Source organism: Rhinolophus sinicus, chromosome 5 (assembly GCF_057876585.1).
Source record: "Rhinolophus sinicus isolate RSI-liver-muscle chromosome 5, RSI-T2T, whole genome shotgun sequence".
NCBI lineage: Eukaryota > Metazoa > Chordata > Mammalia > Chiroptera > Rhinolophidae > Rhinolophus > Rhinolophus sinicus.
The window spans coordinates 52,369,587-52,390,363 of NC_142505.1; the positions used below are offsets into that span (position 1 = coordinate 52,369,587).

The 20,777-nt window shown below is 44.3% G+C and overlaps 1 protein-coding gene across 5 annotated transcripts in view; it reads left to right on the forward strand.

The window, feature by feature from the left end:
• Positions 1–2,632: 2,632 nt before the first annotated feature.
• Positions 2,633–20,777, forward strand: part of LOC109443595 (monoacylglycerol lipase ABHD6) — a 67,546-nt gene continuing 49,401 nt past the window's right edge. The window contains exons 1-2 of one of the 5 annotated variants that reach the window (XM_019724150.3): positions 2,633–2,785; positions 15,053–15,117. Coding sequence is in view for 2 of the 5 variants with exons in the window: in XM_088798522.1 (XP_088654648.1) it covers positions 16,232–16,305 (74 nt within the window). In the remaining 3 variants the exon portion in view is untranslated. Of the gene's footprint in view, positions 2,786–2,878; positions 3,077–3,815; positions 3,894–15,052; positions 15,118–16,169; positions 16,306–20,777 lie in introns of those variants that run through there. The other 4 variants (XM_019724152.3, XM_074313176.2, XM_088798522.1 and 1 more) reach the window with 4 other exon arrangements.

The window sequence follows — 20,777 nt, forward strand, 5'->3', positions numbered from 1 at the left end:
CAGAGAGAATAAAGTGGTATGACTCCCCTACCTATGGCTCCGTGGGTGTTCCTTTTTGGCCTCACCATATCCTGCGTTCTTGTATGGGGAGCGGGAGCAGAGACCCCGCAGGCCGTCCCGCACGACAGTGATGCACAGTGCCCATCAGGTAACAAGTGTGCCTTCTACAGTGGTGACCATTGGTACCACTCTGCTCTGACTGGCATGCTGCTGGGCCCAGGAGACGTTCACAGACTGTGTGGCAGGGTTAAAGCCTGGGGCACTCTGCTGCACTGCCAGCAGAGGTGTCAAAACTCTTTCCAAATACTGGGGTGAGACCTGTCAGGTAATGAGGAGTCTCTATTTGGAATGACTGAAGGTGCCATTAGGAATGTGGGTGGCCCCTGGGACTGCTCCCAGGCCTCCCATCCATCCTTGATTCTTTAGTGACAACGCTCAGGGGCATCACTGATTCAGGGAGGGACTGCAGTGAGTCCCCTCACCTCTTCTAGCCTCCTAGGATTCAATGTGAAACAGGGACTAATTAAGGCCTCTCTCCTGTCAGTCACCAGGTGAAGAGTCACAAAGAATGTCCAACTCAGTGTGCCTAAATACAAAACTAGGGGAAAATCTCTTTGGATTTAGAAACTCCAGACCCTAGGAGGCCCCTGGGGCCATAGGCTATTGGTTAAAAAAAAAAAAAAAAAGAATTACACATTTTTAAGGTTTGAAGAGGGAACACTTTTTAATTTAAAAGACAATTGTTTTCAAATACACCAGGTAAAGTTTATTGATGGGTCCTGGGGGCCTTCCAGGAAAACATTCATGTATTTATCTATCTATCTATTTATTTATTTATTCAACACACACACACACACACACACACACACACACACACACCTGTTTGGTGAATATTCCCTGAGCCTAAGATTGTTAATAAGTGGCAAGTGGGGATTAAAAGGTGTGTCAGTCTTTGTTGCCTCTCTGGCCTGCTCTGGAGTGTTGGAAGACAGCTGGCTTGGAAAGGTACAAGTTTGGCAGTGAGGGGAGATAAGGCCTGAGAGGTAGAAGTGAGTAACATGCCCTTTGATGAGTAAATTTAAATTCACTGAAGCTCTGAGAACAATTTCATGAAGCGAGTCAAATACAGCTCTTGAAGTCTGAGTGATGAGGCGGCCAGCATCTTAGAGGAAGAGCTCCAGCCCAAGTCAGGGAGATGATCCCAAACTCTGGGTGGATTTCAGCAGCCCTGACAGAGACAGATTTTATAGGGTGGTCAGTCACCAGTGGCCTCAGAGATGTCCCTTTGCCACATCACTGGGGCTTGTCCATGTTCAATTCTTAAAACTTAGGACCTGCCCAACTCAGCCAGGCTCTGTCTGTCAGCCTGGAGGGCTTGGCGTCATAGGCCGCAAAACTGCCTTTGAGGTGGATTTAAACGGCCAAGAGAGTCTTGCTGGGCACTGATCCCACCTAGGGATGGAGTGAGAGGCAGACAACAAGCCACAGACTCAGCTCTCAGCACAGCAAGAAGATTGCCCCCCCCATGCTCAGCACATAGTAAGTGCTCAGTAAATATCTGTTAAATTAATGCATAAATACTTTGATGGAAGAAGCCCCAGTGCATTGTGGGCCCACACAGGATTTAAGTAAGGCTTTTTGGAGGAAGTGACATTTAAATGGAGGCATGGAAAAGAGGAAGGAGTAGCCAGGCCAAGCAGAAAAGGAAGAGAGTTTTTGGCGGAAGGAACAACTCAGGCAAAAGGCTGGGCGGTCATTCAGCCTGGGCACCCTTGGAACACTAGATGAGGCTGAAGTGGTAAACTGAGGCCAGGTGCTTAGAAACCCAGGCTTTGAGGCTGAGCTAGTGCGAAAACACCACTGAATTTAATGGGTGATAACTTTTATGGTCCCCTCCCTATTTTTTTGCCTAGTGAGGTTTAATTGTCCTTAAAAGGAAGAAATGACCGTAGCAGGGATTTAACCAGTGGTGGCTGAAAGTCCTTTCAGGACGGCCATTTTGCCCCCAGAGCTTTGGAGCCAGACGATCCTGGGTTGGAATTCCCAGTTCTGTCCTTTACAGGCTGAACACTTGGGCAAGCCCCTCACCTTTCTTCTGAGAAATGTCAACCACAATGCCCACCTCTTGGCTCAAATGAGACAACCCATGTAAGGTAGCGATGCTTCGTTCATCTGTGGACCGGTGTCTCTCCCTCGCTCTTTCTCTCTGAGCCCTTTGGGGACAGGGTCACTCTGGCGGGCGCCTTGCCCAGACACACAATAGTTGCTCAGTAAACGAAGCGGCTCCCACGAATTCTGGCGTCGCATCGTGGAACTGTGGCGCCTTGGGTTCCGGTCCCTCTCGCGCGCCCCAAATGAGCTCTTTAGGAGCAGGGGCGGATGAGTGGGTTCTGCCCTCTGCAACTGGAGTAGGCGCTCACCTTCGGGCCTTAGGTCTCAGTGACAGGTTGTGGGGGTCGGGTTGTGTGGGATGCTAACTTTATCCTTCGGGTTTAACGCAATGAACATGGGGCTCGGAGGAGTTGGTGGTTCTCGCGCCTGAATCGCCAAGACCAAACACTGCAGCAGGGCAGCGGCGCGGTGGGGCGGGAGAGGGCGGAGCCGGCGTTTCTGTCGGAGGACGCCGGCCGGCGCGCGGCGCCTTTAAGGCATCCAGCAGAGCCGGGCGCCAGCAACTGAGAGCGGCGCTGGCTCCCGCGCGGCGGCGCGATCAGAGCCGCGGGCTGGGGCGGAGGACCCGCGTCAGAATCGTGCGGCGGGACCCAGGCGGCTGAAGTCAGGGCAGGTGAGCGCGGGCGGGGCGAGGGGTGCGCACCCGGGAAGGGGGTGTCAGGGAGCTCGTCCAATGATCCAGTGACTTACCGCGCACTTTCCGAGTCCGGACTGCCAGGCCTCCCCCCAGCGGCGCACTGGGTGAAGACAGGTCGGGGACCTGCACCTCCCTTTACTCTGTTCCTCCGCTTTGGCATCAACCCTTGCGCGCTCCCTTCCGGGGCCGGGATAGGTTTGACATTCCCGAATCCCGGTCCCCAGACTTCCCGGGTCCAGGCTACTTGCTCCCCAAACCCAGGACAAGGTGAGGACAGATCGGGGAACTGCACCCTCTTTCTACTCCACCTCCCCACCCGTCGCGCCGGCACCAGCCGCTGTGCGCCGCTCCCAGTGCCTGGCTGTTTGGATACTCGGGCACCCGGGTTTCTCCCACTTCCTGGTGAAGGGCTTCTGCTCGCCCTTTCATCCGATGTCACGTCCTCCGGTCCCGGACATCGGCACCCCTAAAGACCTCTCCCAGACAATACCTAACCCCCGCAGTCTTTCAGCTCCTCTTTCCCCAACCTGCCCCTGTGCCCTCGCCCTTGGTGCCTCCTCCTCCCCGCAACTAGCGAGTCGGGAGGCTGGTCCAACCACCCTGACAGCCGGGGGTGCCCTCCCTGCTATCCCGGGCATCCCCCTCCTACGCGGGCTTCCTGCCAGTCTTGGAAATGCAGATTGTGTAACACTGGCTGCATAGCCGAGCACGTGCAAGATTTGCACCCCTGAACCTGCAGACGAGTGGAGGAGGCCAAATTGACTGAGTGAGGTCGAAAGGGAGAAAGAGGGTACAGGGGGTCTAGAGGTTGTGCATCCAGGGGTATGTAAGTTGAGCTCTTTTTATGCCCCAGGGGCTGGGTGGTTAAGAGGTCCTAACTGGGACCTGAGGCCAGCATTTGCCTCACCTCTCATCTGCTCAGAAATCCTTCATGGCTGACTCCACCTGGTTAGGAGTTTAAGAATAATTTATTATTAATAATAGCTGAGAGAATAAGCAAGTACTGGGTGCCTTACCAATGCTCTGCCCATTTCTCCAAGGGGGAATGTGAGACTCCAGAGATAGTCCCTTCCCAGGACACACAGTGAGTCTGACCGCAACCCCCCATTCTGAACCACTGGACTTATTTTTACCCAATTATAACTAATAAATTCTTATGCACGTATTTTTCTAACATGGGAAGTTAGAAATAAGAGAAATGAGTAACCTGTGTTCCTAGCACTAGTGTATTTTTCTACAATTAGGTTGTCAGACCCCAAGGGGTCCTTAGTGCCCTACTCAAGGAGACTGACGCCCAGAGAGGACAAAGGACTCATTTGAGGCCACACAGCTAGAAAGTACCAGGGGTAGAATGCAAAGCAGATCCTGGGATGGTTAATGGGTTCCCTGTGCTGTCCCAGCTGATCCCCCCCCACCCTGCCCCTTCCCCCCTTGCACCCTGACCTCTGCCTTCCCTCCCTACTTCCTTTGCTATAACCCAGGCAAGTGAACACACATTCTTTCCCCCACTTCCTTTCCTTAGTCTGTTCCCTCCTCTGGGAATGCCCTCCCTGGAATCTCTGTCTAAATCGTACCTACTCCTTAGGGTTTAGCTCATGTGTCCTCCAGGAACTCTCCCCTGATTTCTTCCCTGTCCCCAACTGAAATCTGTTCCTTTCTCCCTTGGGATCCCATAGCTGGCATCCCACCACCTTCCACCCCCATGACGGCATTTGGAAAGTTCTGCCTTGTGTCTGACTTGTGCTGGCAGGATCAGAAGTGTTCCCCACGACCCCTCTTTCCACCTGCCTGGTGAAGCCTCAGGACAGAGAGAGTGGTCCATGGGGGAGATGGTGTGGGTTTTCAAGTAAGGGTAGGCTCAGGATTTCTGAATCCTGCAACACCAAACTCCCTTTATTGAGCTACAGCTTGATCACAGGGAGAATGGCTCAGCGTGGTACCTAACATTATAATTACATGTTTGTTTTTGTTCATAACCCAAAGGATTCCCACTAGAAAATCAGAGAGACTTGGGTCCAAATCCCACCTTTACTACTCGCTAGCTGTGTGGTCATGGACCAGTTACCTAACCTCAGTTTCTGGTAATAGTATCTGCTTCAGAAGATAATGGTGAGATTCAAATAAAATAAAGCACAGAGCCCCACGTGTGGTAAGCACTCAATAAACACCAGCTGTTATGAAGAGAGAGTGATAGTTGACCACCACTTCCAATTACTGGAGAAATGATTTAACATTACTAAAACGCTCACACTGACTCTACTTAGAGATGGGCTAAGGCAGTTTGGATCAAAAAGAGGTGAGCATTTTTTGTGCCCAACAGGCCTATGAGGCTTTCCTCAACACTAAAACATCTATTGCCTTTGCAAGAAGAGCTAGAATTGCATTTCTATTTTTCAGCTTTAAAATAAATTGATGAGCTTTGAGTTCTGTGAGAGTCTGCACACCTAGAGTGAATGCGTGAATATAGTTTGTTCAATTGTAAGTAATTATGAAACTTAATGACATGAGGGGAAAAAAACAACTTGTTCTTAGAGGTGACCTTGTTTTGCAGTGTGTTGGTACAGGCTTTTCTGTGGATTTGGAGGGAAGGAAAGCAAGGGCTAGTGTTTCTCCTAGTAGGCTAGTAAGTAGAAAGTAGAAATTAGCGTCCCTGTCAAAGTATTTGGAATATGCTGGGAAACTCATTCAGCAGGTTGATAAAAATTTTATTTTAAAATTTCTCCTAAATTGATAAGTTCGAATCCCATTTGCTAATTTAAAGACTGTTGAGTTTAGATATTTTAAAACATAAATGTTGTAAATTTCACAGTTGTATGGAATTTAGCAGGCTCTGGAATTTTTCTTTATTTCTGTGACCCTGAAGGTGATGGAGGAATATTTTTCCTGTGAGTCCCCAAATGATGTAGATGATGTTGGATCTGCCGGCAGTTTCTGGGTGTAGGCCGGGATTGTGTCTCATGAGACCGAAGAATGGAAACACAGACACAGGAGAGGCAAACAGTTTTAAAATGAGGATAGTTTATTGAAAGCAAAGAGTCAGAGCTTCCGAGTGGGAGGGACGAATGGGGGTGTCCCCATGACTGAGGCAAAAGCTCTTTTATACCTTCCCTTGCCTGTTTGGGGAAGGGGAGCTGTTTGAACAAGGGAACTGTTTGAAGAAGGGAACTGGCACCTTCCAATGAAATTCGTCTACCAGGTTTGTTCTGCTTGCCCATCCTAAAGGAATTAGCAAAGTAGCCCACTCTTATCTATCATATCTGCTCCATTTGTCAGGCCAAAAGGAATTTTATGATTAACCTTAAGGCCTTGTTATATTTTGTCCTGGAGCGAAGGAGTGATTTCAAAACCTGGAGTTTTAGGATATGGCTGTCTTTGTTGATTCCACCAGGGACATCCCTGTCTACCTAGGGACATGCTAACTATCCTGTATCAAAGGGACATAAACACCTTTTGTATTAGCCAATATGGTGACCATTGGCTACCATGTGGCTATTTAAATTTAAATTAATTAAAATGAAATAAAATTCAAAATTATCTTCTTCAGTCACACTAGCCACATTTCAGGGGGTCTGATAGCCACACATGGCCAGTGGCTACTACATTAGGCAGAAAAAGAGAAAGAACGTTTCCATTTTCACATAAAGTTCCATGGGACAGGACTGTTTAGATCAATAAGGCCATGGGAAAGCTGCCTGATTATGAGCTTAAGTTTCATTCTTTCTGGGAAGTTATCTACAGGCTAAGAAATGGACTGTGCGAGGATGTTTCATTGTTAAGAACGAAGATGTTAATAAATCCCTGTAGCCTCATTTTGGCTGTCTGGCTCAGCAACTTTCACACTGCCAGATTCAAAGGATGGGGGAGAAGGGGAAATATAAGGAAATGTTTTGGGGCAGTAATTCTCCACCCTGGCTGCATGTTAGAAATGCCTAGGGAACTGTGAAAAATGACTCCTGACTGGCCTTTGCCCCAGGCCAACTGAATCTGCATTTCTGGGGGTGGGGCCCAGGAATCCTATTTTATTTATTTATTTACCTATTTTTAATAATTGTTTTATTTTTCAATTCTAGCTGACATACACTATTATATTAGTTTCAGGTGTACAACATAGTGATTAAATATTTATATAAGCTACAAAGTGATCACCCAGATACATCTAGTACCCACTGATACCATATATAGTTATTGTAATATTATTGACTATATTCCTTATGCTATACTGTATATCACCATGACAATTTTGTAACTACCAGTTTATACTTCTTTTTTTTTTTTTAAAGATTTTATTGGGGAAGGGGAACTGGACTTTATTGGGGAACAGTGTGTACTTCCAGGCCTTTTTTTCCAAGTCAAGTTGTTGTCCTTTCAATCTTAGTTGTGGAGGGCGTAGCTCAGCTCCAGGTCCAGTTGCCGTTTTCTAGTTGCAGGGGGCACAGCCCACCAATCCCTTGCGGGTGTCGAACCGGCAACCTTGTGGTTAAGAGGACGCACTCCAACCAACTGAGCCATCTGGGAGCCCAGTGGCAGCTCAGCTCAGGGTGCCATGTTCAATTTTAGTTGCAGGGGGCGCTGCCCACCATCCCTTGCGGGAGTCAAGGAATTGACCAGTTCGTACTTCTTAATCCCTTCCCCTTTTTCACCCACCCCTACCCCCCTCCCAGCTGGCAACCATCAAAATGTTCTCTGTATCTATGAGTTTGTTTCTGTTTTGTTTTTTTTTCTTCTTTAGACTCCACATATAAGTGAAATCATATGGCATTTGTCTTTTTCTGTCTGACTTACTCCACTTAGCATAATAACCTCTAGGTCCATCCATGTTGTCGCAGATGGCAAGATTTCATTCTTTTTACTGCTGAGCAATATTCCATTGTATATATATACCACCTACTCTTTATCCATTTATCTATCAACAGACATCCAGGCTGCCTCCACATCTTGGCCATTGTAAATAATGCTTCAATGAACATGTGGATATACATGTCCCTTCAAAGTAGCATTTTGGGTTTCTTCAGATAGATACCCTGAAGTGGGGTTACTGGGTCCTTCTTTCTCTCTTGGTGTATCTTTCGTTTCAAAGTCTATTTTATCTGGTATAAGTATAGCTACCATTGCTTTTTTTGTTTTGTTTTGTTTCCATTTTCATAAAATATCTTTTTCCCATCCCTTTACTTTCAGTTAGTGTGTGTCTTTTGAACTGAAGTGAGTCTCTAGTAAGCAGCATATTTAAGGGTCTTATTTTCTTATTCATTCAGCCACCCTATCTTTTGATTGGAGCATTTAATCCATTTACATTTAAAGTAATTGTTGATAGATATGTAGTTATTGCATTTTATTATTCATATTTTTTATTTTCTTCTTCTTAAAGACATCCCTCTAACATTTCTTGTAATACTGGTTTGGTGGTGATGAACTCCTTTAGCTTTTTCTTGTCTGGGAAGCTCTTGATCTGTCCTTCAATTCTAAGTGATAGCTTTGCTGGGTAGAGTAATCTTGATTCTAGGTCCTTGCTTTTCATCACTTTGCATGTTTCCTGCCAATCCCTTCTGATCTGCAAAGTTTCTGTTGAGAAATTAGCTGACAGTCTTATGGGAGCTCCCTTGTAGGTAACTAACTGCTTTTTTCTTGCTGCTTTTAAGATTCTTTCTTTGTCTTTAACCTTTGGCATTCTAATCATGATGTGTCTTGGTATGGGTCTCTTTGGGTTCATCTTGTTTGGGACTCTGCACTTTCTGGGCTTTTATGTCTATTTCCTTCACCAGGTTAAGGAAGTTTTCTGTCATTATTTCTTCAAACAGATTTTCAATTCCTTGCTCTCTCTTCTCCTTCTGGTACCCCTATGATGTGAATGTTGGTACACTTGATGTTGTCCCAGAGGCCCCTTATACTGTCCTCATATTTTTTTTTTTTTCTTTTTGCTGTTCTGATTGGGTGTTTTCTACTACTTATTTTCCAAATTGCTGATTTGATCATCCGCTACATCTAATCTAATATTGATTCCCTGTAATGTATTCTTTATTTCAATTATTGTATTCTTCATTTCTGACTGGTTCTTTTTTATGTTTTCTGTCTCCATTTTTATTTTTCCTGTTTCTATGTTAAAGTTCTCACTAAGTTCATCTACTCTTCCCCTAAATTCATTGAGCATCCTTATAACCATAGTTTTGAATTCTGTGTCTGGTAGAGTTCTGGTCTCCATTTTGTTCTTTTTCTGGAGCTTTGTTCTGTTCTTTGATTTGGGACATGTTTCTTTATTTCCCTATTTTGGCTTCCTCCCTGTTTTTGTTGCTATGTATCAGGTAGGTCTGCTGTGTCTCCCAGACATAGTAGAGTGATCTTATGTAGTAGGTGTCCTTCTAGCTCTTTCTAGCACTGTGATGCCTAATGGCACAGTCTCCCTGGTCACCAGAACTGAGTGCTGCAGGTGTGTCCCTTTTGTGGGTTGTGTGTGCCCTCTTGTTGTAGTTGAGCTTTGGTTCCTATTTGCACATTAATGGGAGGGATTGACCCTCAGATTGATTGGTTGTGAGGACTGGCTGTGACTACAGTGGAGGAGCTTTTGTATAGGGGCTGACTCTACAGAGCAGGATTTGCTTTAGTGGGGTCTGGTGCCTGCCCAGTCTACTCTTTGGGTGTGTCGTCCTTGGAGGTGGCCAGGACTAAAGCTGGCTCAGTCTAAAGCTGAGCACTGGGCCTGCCAGCCCAGGGCCTCCTAAGAGGGGCCCCACTGCAGGCCAAGTTCATCCTGGCAGCCTGTGTCCTGCCCAAGGGCCACCTGGCATGAACCACATAGCTATCTGAAGGTGGCCACTTCCCGCACTGGATTTGGAGGTGCCTTGAGAAGCCCAGCCATGTCCCGAGACCAATTGTCAGTACTGTGGGGCTTGTGGCTGCTCATCCAGAGGTTTGGGACATGCCAAAGCCAGATGCGGCTTGTTTGGGTTTTGTGAACCTTTGAGAGATTTTAGGAATGTTCATAACATGTCAAGACAGGCTTGTTTTTATGGGAAAGCCACTAGAAGCGCTTGTTTGGGTCCAAAAGTTGGGGGTGCAGGGTCTTAGGGAATCACCAGGGCAGAATGAATAAATGATGTTAGCCAGGTTGATGGAGACTCAGATATGGCGGCTGCCTGCATCTGCATTCTGCAGGGGGAAGGTCTCAACAAAGAAACAATGGCTTCTTCCAGCTCCTCCCTCTGGGCGAAAGTTGCCCCTTCAGCCCTCACCTTGAGGCCAGACAATTCAGTTCCTCCCCGTGTGTCCCTGGTGCCTTTCAAGCCTCTTCCTCAGCACTGGAGCTCAGAGCGAATCAGTCTGTCAGTAAGTCTGTGCACAGACCCTTTAAGAGGAGCAACTGGGACTGCAGCCACCCTTCTCTCACTCAGCCACAATCTCCACTGGTTTTCACAGCCAGAAGTTATGGGAACTTCTCTCCCCAGCACTGGAACCCTGGGCTAAGGAGCCTGGTATGGGGCTGCAACACCTTGCTCCTTTAGGGAAGACTTCTGCAACCAAGGTATCCCTCCCAATTTTTATAGATTATACGCAGACATGGGACCAGCCCATTCTGAGTCTTTACCCCTCCTACCAGTCTAGAGGGGCTTCTTCTATATGTCCTTAGTTGTAGGTCTTCGGTTCAGCTGGACTTCAGACAATTCTTATCTTTAACTTTTGTGAGGTACAACCTGTGGCTTGTTTGTAGTAGGTTTAACTACAGGGATGGCCATAATGCAATCTCTTTGCTTAATAGCCTTTGGATGGTTTGTTCTGTGTAATTCATTAATGTCTGCCTGGGTTCTGTGTCTTGGAGCATGTAGGCAGCAGGCTTGGAATCCAACCCCCTCGTTTCTTCTTTTGTAAAAATAGTTCTCATGCCTCTTCCCTGTATTAAGATTATTAGTGTGTCTCGTATCTGATTCCCCACAGTTCCTGGTTGAAGAGGAGAAAGAGAAGTCATCATAACAGGAAAATATTCATTAATGGACTTGCCACTTACAAACTTAGGACCCATTCCATCATCCCTCCCTCTGTTTTTAACCCTCATGAAGCATCTACCTCTTGGTCATCTGTCACTCCCAGGTCATAGGACATTTTGCAAATACTAGACAAACAGTGGAAAATGAAACTGTAACTCATGTAAGCAAAGCGGAATTTCATTAAATCAAAGCAAGGATGTTGGTGAACTGCTTGAATGACATGTCCAGGCAATAATAGATCAGGATCTGGCCGTGTGAGACCTGTTAATTGATGAAGAAAAGAGGAAGGAGACTTGAACACCAAGAATTAAAATGCCCTTGAAAAATCAATAATGTATTTTTTGCAAAAATGTCCTATTTTGATAGCACTGTGATAACCAAATATTAACAGGAAAGATTTACCATACTGTAAGACAATCTATCTGAAATTTATTCTTTGTTCTCAAAATTAGCACAGGATTGCAGTTATAACCTACATTTTGTTTAGGTTCAGTATTTCCTATTGCTTTTCAAATAGACAGGTTTTGATTTTTGTTTATTTGGATAAAGTTCTAACAAAACTGTTTTAACCATGAAATTTTGCATGTGGCTTCAATGCATGTCCCTTGTTCTGATACTAATTTTCCTGGGTTATAGAGATCTCTGGGGAGGAAATTCCTCCCAAAAAGAAGGTGGCTACAAGCTCACAAAGGACCCTGAATGCTGGACCTTTGTGCTGGGAACCAGAAATCTTGTCCTAATAGAAACCTGCTGCCTGTTTTTAATAGGGCTCCTTTTTGTTTAATACCAACTTTGTTCCTGCAATTAGAGAATACTGTAGGTCAATTTTACCTCTTTTAGAAATGGCAAAACCCTCTTTAATCGCCTTGCTTTTCCTTTGACTTAGGAACACAGATCCTGGCATTGGGAGAATGTTTTTGGGTGCTGAAATTCTATTTTAGGCCCTCTGCTAATGCACACCCATATAGAGGGCTATTTTAATTCCTTTCAGTCATGTGGAAAATTGTCACTTATGTGACGCTCTTTCTAGCACTTTACCTTTGAGAGGTGACCTCGGCGGATGAAGCACATGCATTCACCGTGATTCATAGACTAAAAGTTTGTTTTGAGCTCCCCCCAAGCCTGAAGACTTTGGGGTTCTTGGAGGTAAAAGGTCAAGTGGGTTTTGGATCCTCTTTTCTCTCTCCAGCAGGAGACTGGTTTGTATTTCTGTAGGGATTGCTTGTTTTAAATATGATTTCAAGCAGCTGGTTATTTCAGACTATCACCACATACCACATCTTGAACCCAGAGGTTAAAGTTCTAAAGGTTGCTGGGCTAGGTCAGGGCAGGTATTGCTTGTTTCATTGCCTTCCTTCTTGCTGATACGATTTTTTTTTAGAAGATACGCCGCAGGATGCACTAGCCAGCTGCCTTCCAGCTGAGCCCCTGCCTGATCTGCCTGCCTTTTCCACTTCTGGCTGTGTCCTTTCTCCAGAAGACTGAGTGGCAAGATTTTCTGGCTCTCTGATTCTTTGTCCACAGGACCTGCCTATATAGGCTGTTTCCTTGCCCACAGAGCTGCCTCCGGTGGCAGAAGCAGAGAGAGGGGGCTACGGGCTTGTCTGGTTCTCAAGCAAGAACCCCCTTGGGGACCCAGTTGCTAGCACTTTGCTACAAAGCAGTCCATAGTGAATCCTCTTATCAGTACCTTTCCCAGGACCATAAAGGAGATATGAAATTCTGGTTTATGGACCATGTATGGTTCCAGGATGGACATTTTTATGTTCTGCCTTAGAGTGCTGGACTTTGACCCTTAAGGACTACAGTTCCTGCCCCGTGGACTCAACCTTTGGACAGTCACAGCGGGTGTGAGTCCCCCAGCGGTCATCTTAGTAGGCAGTCAGGCCACCTTGTGTAGAGAGGGAGGGCTTCTGAGCCTAACAGCATTCACGTTTGTATTTCTTCTCTTATAATGAGAAACAATTAAGGCATGGTGGCTATCTCTACTGGGCCTTTTTAGCTAGCATAGGGTCCAGGACTGGCCAGTAGAACTTTTTATGACAATGAAAAGGTTTTGCTGTCCAATATGTGGACATGTGGCTACTGGGCATGTGAAATGTGTCTAGTGCAGCAGAATTGCTTTCTGAATTTTAAATGTTATTGAATTTTGATCAATTTAAATTTAAGCAGCCACATGTGACTTAGTGGTGACTGTATTGGACAATGCGGGATAGACCATTTTATTTGAGGCATTTACATATTTATTTCCTAAATAGGGAAAAATTTATGCATGCACATGGTAGTAACGCAAAAGGTACAAAAGGGTATCAGTGAAAAGTCTCTTTCATTTCTGCTCTTAGCCCCTAAGTTTCCCTTCCATGTATCAGCCATAATTACCCGTTTCTTGTATATCTATCCAGAAACATTTTACACATATATAAGCATAATGTATATATTTCTCTCTCCGTCTTGCTCAGTGTAGGAGGTGTTATTCTATCCACTTTCTTCTGTTCCTTGCTTTTTGAGTTCATAATGTACCTTGGAGGTTATTACCCATAGAGACAAATAGAACTGCCTCATTATTTTAATGGCTTACATTTAATTTTATTTGTGTTTAATGGCTATACATTATACTTCTTTATAAAGTTATTCCGTGTTTCCCCGAAAATAAGACTTAGCCAGACCATCAACTCTAATGCATCTTTTGGAGCAAAAATTAATATAAGACCCGGTCTTATTTTACTATAATATAAGACCAGGTATAATATGATATGATATGATATGATATGATATGATATAATATAATATAATATAATATAATATAATATATAATATAATATAATACCGGGTCTTATATTAATTCTTGCTCCAAAAGACACATTAGAGCTGATGGTCCGGCTAGGTCTTATTTTCGGGGAAACACAGTACTATTATTTACTTAACAGGTTCCCTATAAGTCAGCATATGAGTTATTTCCAATCTTTTGTCATAATAAATGATACTGTAACAAATAACCTTGCCAAAACATATTTTCACACATGGTTAGGTATAAACATAAATTCCTAGAAGTGACTATTAGGTCAAGGGTATGGGCATTTTGTATGCTGAAGACTGCCAAACTGCCATCTGTAGAGTTTGTTAATGGGAATGTAAACTGGTACATTGTATGAGAACATCTATTTCCCCACAGCCTCAGCAACAGTCTGTTGTTAAACTTTTTATTCTTTGCCAGTTTGATAAATAAAGATCACCATTATCTTGTAGATTTAATTTGCATGTCTCTTATTATAAATGAGATTGAGCATCTTTTTATGTTTAAGAGTCATTTATGTTTCCTTTCTGGTAAATTATTCAGATCATTTGCCCATTTTTTCTATTAGGTTTTGTTGATGTTGTTTGAATTGATTTGTAGGAACCACTTGTACATTAAGGAAATTAGTCTGTTCCCTTTGATATGTATTGACAAATTTTAATCTTGCTCATGGTATCTCTTTCAATGTGGACATTTAAAAACATTTTTATGCATTCAGCTTATTAATCTTGTTGTTATCGCCTCTGGTTTTTATATCTTACTTAGAAAGGCTTTGCCCAGGAAGATATTTTAAAACAGAGTTCTCATGGTTTCTTCTAGCACTTTCATATTTTTATTTTTTTATGTTTAACTCTTTGACCTTCGGAAATAATTCAGGGCTTTGTGGGTTGACCTTCCCTTGCCCATCTCCTCATCCTCTGTGGTGGTGCTTCTCTCTGCACCGTCCAGCCCCGTGTTTGAGCTGTGTGGTCCCCTCTTGCCAGCCACTCTAGTAGAAATACTCTCATTTGCCTGTTGACTGCTACCTTTCTACCTCCTTCCTATAATTTCTTTCTGAGGACAACTTTTAGGTAAACCCTAACCCAGCTGGAGAAGGAGACTTTTTGTTTGTATTTGAGAGTTTCAGTTAAGTTTGGAGGCCCTTCACCTGAGCATCCGGTTCCACTTTGTAGCCTTTCTCAGCCCTGCAGCCTGGGGATCACCATCTCACCCCCATGCTTTGTCCTCTCACCACACGTGTCTTCTGTGACCTCCTTCACACACCCCTATTACCTAACATGTCCTGCCCTTTGTGCAGGTTGTTTAATTAGGGGAGGGGACTAGAACAAGAGGCACCTATAAAGTCATAGGACAGTTGTACTTTGCCTGTGGCTTGGAAAATGTTCAGCCTTTAGCAAAGCCAGTAATTTGCTAGCACGTCATTCGTATTCCCTAGTATGATTTAACGTGTTGTCATTTTCTTTCTTGTGATTTCAGAACCTCATTTTCATCTTCTGCCAGAGCCAGTAGCAGTTGGGAAAGAAGGCTGTGCTCTTTGAAGAGTAAGTATGGGTTTTAACACCATAGATTACAAAAAAAAAAAAAAAAAATTGAAGAAGAAAAAAAAGAAAAGCAGTCCTTAATGAACCAGGCGCTCCTCTGTAAGCTCCCTCAAAACCTCTCTGCAGGCCAACCTGTGGTGGGTGATTTCTCTGGGTCAGTAGGTCCAGTGGGAGGGATTTGGGCACCCGAAGGTTTTCAAGCTCAGATATGCACCCCAAAGCCCCCCCTCAAACAGTTTGAAAAGACTGGAGCTGGGCTCTGACTTTGAAGGGAGTCTGGAAGACCTGGTGCTTTCCTGGGGAGTGTGACTCTCGAATCGAGAGGAGTTCATCAGGCAGCCAGTACATGAGTGTACTCCCCACGAAGGGGACAGCATGAGGAAAGACAAAACATGAGGCTATGCGGGGCTTTGCATGGGGGCAGGAGGTGGTTATCTGGGGTGCAGGCGGAGATGTGGGAGTCCAGGCCAGGAAGTTGTGTGGGGATCATATGAAGTGGTCAGTGTTCACATTAGACCCAAGCGGCGAATCCCTGGTGGGAACTGTGAAGATTCCTCTGGCAACTGGTGGTGGGAGAACTGGGCTGTGAAAGAACAACCTTTACAGAAATGGGAGCAAATAGTGAAGACCTGGACCCGATGTGGTGGCTGAGGGAGCTGTGTGTGGTCTGACTCATACAAAGTCTCGCACCTGGTGGGAATTTTCTTGCCACCCAACATTCCTAATACATGTTGAACCAAAGTGGCATAAGGAATTGGTTGTGAAAGGCTTTCAGGGGTGTAAGGCCCCTAAAGCTGAGCTATGCATTAGGGTAGCTTCTATTCATATGTGGTTATCAAGCAGTTAAAATGGGATAGGTGTCACTGAAGAACTGAACTTTTAACTTTATTTAATTGACTGAAATTGAATAGTCAGTCATCATTTAACAGTGTGTGACTATTTGGACTTGGACAAGTTGGCTCCAGGGCTGGCACATCACCACCATTATTACATAAAAGGAGTGGGGAGCAAGTGGGGAGGGTGGAAGATGCATTGGAGTCTGGGAGGCTAGACTGATGGAGATACTGTCAGCAGAAATCAGTGAGTCAGGAGGAGGGAGACAGAGGTGTCTGCTATGTTATGGGACTGTTGGACCGTAGGCGTGGTCAAGCAGGTTTTTGGAGAAGTCTGGAAGGACATCCTATCTAGGTATGTTGATTTTTTAAATTATCTGCAGGAGGCAGTGATGGAGGACATAGGAATGGAGAGCGCTCTAAGGAAGACAGGAGAGTCTTATGGGAACATCTGGGGGAGAGAGAGGAGAACATCTTAGGACCCAGGCCAAGTGTGCTCATAGCCATGGTTTATTTCAACAGCAGGGCTGTCGAAGCTGCAAAGCATAGAGGATGAATGTGCTTGGCCAGAGTGAGGGAGAGACGAAGTCCAGGAGGGCAGAGGTGCTTATGGCAGTAATCCCGGGGGGGATGCCGCCTCTCCGTGATAACTGGGCTGAACTTCCTGCCTGGACATTTCAATGTGATTTTCCTCCATGATACAGAAGATATACATGACAAGGAGGTAGAATTGCCCATTTCTTGAATTATTCTGTCTCATCAATCCTGGGGCTTCCACGGAAGAGAATCTTACCGTGTTTGTGTCTTTTTCAGCTGTTGATCATTAATGATAGTATTGAAGAATTGGTTTATCTTTGTTAAGAACCTAGTTTCAGAAATTAGTGTTAGGTAGGTGCAACAATATTTAACAGCTGGGATATTAAACTCAGATTTCAAGAATGTAGTGTTTTCCTGGTGAAAAATAGTGTGGAAAGAATTTTCATGCTGTAGAACTAAAAGAAAAATTATAAGCAGCACTGGATAATTTTAAAAAGACACCAGCAGGAGTAAGGTAATGAGTTCACTATAACATTAGCATATTACTTGCTCTTAAAACAGTTCTAGAGAAGTGCAAAGAATGTCAATAGTGATACCGAATTCTGTGCCTTGTTCATAACTGATGCAAAATGAGATCTGCTTGCAGCAAGCACTGAGGGAAGGCAAACGTAACTCAAACCAGGGACACCTCCAGGATTGGAATGAAATGCAGGTCATGCCATTGACTAGCCAGGTGATGTTGGGGGCATTTATTAATATGGAGTGGTCAGCATTCACATTAAGCCTCAGTGTATCCATCTTTAAAATGGGAGAAATGCTTCCTACCTCATAATGCTGTGAGGGATAAAATGAGAGGATGTAAATAAACAGCCTGTGCAGGGCCTGGCATACAGTAGTTAATAAAGAAAGGCCATTGCTCTTCTATCTTTAGCTATGCTGGTAGTGGTCATGGTTATTATCGTTGCTATTGTTATAATAATAATCATTATTGTGAAAAGAACTTCATCAAATTTGATGAAATAGGGGTAGATATCTAGGGAAAGGCAAGAGTCTATGAAAGTGTTTACATTGTATTTATTCTTGGAATTTTGCTTTATACCCAAGATTAAGGTATTAGAACTCAGGGTTCTCAGTTTCCAAAATCTGAGAACATTAAAAGACAATTGTGACCTGTTATGCCCTACCCCTAGCCCCAAAGTAAACTTGGGAACATGAGATGCGAAGTATCCTCTATCCAACTAATCTTTGTCCCTGTGTTCAGAGATAAAGGCCCCAAATGCACAGCTTGGATGTTAACAGGAGGAGGCAGGGGAGCAGGTGCTGGCCAGGGATGTGAGAGTGTGTTACCCTCCCTGGTGCCCTAACCACCAGCTGTCCTTACGGACATCGCCTTGCTCCACACTGTGCTGCCAGGCCACCCAAATCACTGACTGTAACACTAGGGTGCCTCCCTTTACACAACAGATATGCGAAACAAGTGCCTTCTTCTTTTTAAATCTATTCAGGTATAAGCCTTATCAAGCAACAAATATTTATCAGGTGCTGTTTTATACGATGTCTGACAATTACGTTCGCGAACTCATCCTAGAAAAAGTGCTACATACCTCATTGCTGAATATCACCTTGGTCACCTTCAAAGTGCTCCCCTTGGGAAGCTATGCACCGACGCCAGCGTCTAGTCCCCCTTTCAAAGCAATTTTGGGACTGTTTTTCTGAAATGGCCATCAGAGCTGTCATCGTATTACCCTTGATGTCCTGAATGTCATCAAAATGTCTTCCTTTCTATATTGCCTTTATCTTTGGGAAAAGAAAGAACCCATTGGGGGCCAGATCAGGTGAGTAGGGAGGGTGTTCCAATGCAGTTACTTGTTTACTGGCTAAAAACTCCCTCACAGACAGTGCTGTGTGAGCTGGTGTATTGTCATGATGCAAAAGCCATGAACTGTTGCCAAAAAGTTCAGGTCGTTTTTGTCTAACTTTTCACACAGCCTTTTCAGCACTTCCAAATAGTGAACTTAACTGTTCATCCAGTTGGTACAAATTCATAATGATTAATCCTTCTGATATCAAAAAAAGCTAGCAACATCATTTTGACTCTTGATTTGGACTGATGGAACATTTTTGGTCGTGGAGAAAGGACATTGTGCACTTTGACGCTTTGTTAAGGATTGGTATTAGTGCACCCATATTTCCTCACCAGTGATAACAGCACAAAACATCATGTTACCTCTCTAAAAGGTCTTGGCAAACTTTGACTCTCCTTTGCTTTTATTCATTGGTGAGCTCCTTCAGAACCATTTTTGCACACACCTTTCTCATGCCAAGATTTTCTGTGAAGATTTTCCTAACTATTTCTCCATCAATGTTTACTTGGGCTGCTATGCTTCTCACAGTCAGCCGATGATTTTGACGCACAATTCGATGAATTTTTGCATTGTTTTCCTCAGTTCTGCTCATTACTGGCCACCCTAACCTCTCTTCATCAGTGACGCGTTCTCTCCCCTCAGAAAAGCATTTAATCCATTTGTATACTGCCATTTTCTTCATGACGTTATCCCCGTAAACTTGGACTAACATGTCCTTGATTTCACTTCCAGTCTTGCCAAGTTTAAAAAGAAATTTAATGTTTGTTCGTTGCTCTAATTCAAGCTCAGACATTCTCGTATCAGCACACAAAACACGCAACAAGAATAATGAATGCCACTCAGCAAGACACTGCCCCATGTTGACACGAGCACATCGGTGAGACACTGATGTACCAAGGTTATGAAACCTTACTGAGCTGTTTGTACAGTGCTGCCAATGTAAGCATACGGTGGCAAGTTCACGAACTTAATTGTCAGACCTCGTATTCTGGAAAAATAGGAAAGGGAACAAGAGTCTTGTGGGGGCAAGCCAGATCCTACTCTTTAATTGCATAATTTTTTAAAAAGTCACCAGAGTAGGGAAAAACAGAAGAGATGATTTAGATGAACGTTCTCATTTAATAGAGGAGGAAACCACTGTCTTGCAGCTGGTGTGTGGAAGAGCCTGACAGGAGAGAGCCAGCTGGAATGCCTTCCCCAGCCCGGTACCCATCCGTCACACGAATCTGCCCCAGTGGCAGCCATTCGTGTATCACCATCATGATTTTCACCAGATCCAAGTATCACCTAGTTAGCATTTTTCTTTAAATTGACACTTTTTTTTAACTTCATGTTAAAAATTAGTTTCCATTCCTACCATAAATTGAAAGTATCCATAAAAATCAACACAAGGAAACAATATTATTAAATAACTAGATACTGTTGCCTGCAGGAGGCTTAAGGGTTAGAGAGCTGTTTACATACTACAAGTTTCTCTGACCTAAGCAGGACTGAAAAAGAACTGAAAAGATAACTTTTGTGTATCTTTTGTTATCTTTTGTATGGCAGTGTTATCTAGTGCTATGTAGCCCTGAAGCATTATTTAGTATTCTCCTGTTCCTGAAGGTCACCTTGCAAACATCAGTTGTGCCGGCTCCATGCTTTGGGAAACAACACATTCCACCGCTTAGTGGACTTTTGATCACTGGTGATTCTGGGTTTACAAGGCTTCAGTTTTTCTGTTTCCAGCAGAGTATCCTTTAAACAAACCCCAGGCTAGGAGAGCAGGCTAGGAGAGCTGCCTTATGGAAAGCTAGGCTAAGCCCTTTGTAACGAAGGATATTGCAGAGGTAGGAAGAATCACCTACTTTTTTTAAAATCTGTACGGAAAACTCAGAAAGCACTCGTTTCTTCACCCAGGGCATGTCTATGTTTGACCTCGTCAGGAAAAGTGTGCAGGATTCCCTGTAACAAGTCCTAACCTTGCTAAATTGATCATGCTCTACAAAAGCTCCTTATTGAAGACTTTATTCTGCCATCAAATGGAAGTTGGAGCCAGATAAAACCTTCCCCAAAACTGACTGTGACATCGCAGCAGGCACCGACAAAACCATGAGGTTTCTTTGTGGTGACCATTACCTCAGTGTGGCGGCCATCGCCAGTGTCAGAGTCTGTGACATACTCGGTTTTGGGCATAAAGCATTGTAATTCCTATTCCAAAGGAACATCGTGTAATTAACTTTCTGCAGTTCAGGAATCGGAATCCCTTGTGACCCTCGTCAGTTTTTAAGGACTTTGTACGTGGAAAAGTCCTCTTGAAGCTGACAGTTCTCATCTTGTTCAACTCTTTTGTGGCCCACAACGTTCCAACAGATTTGTAAAATGCCCTTCACTCTGCTGATAATTTGCTTACCCCTTGATGGTGAGGCCTTTTAGCATTGTAAAT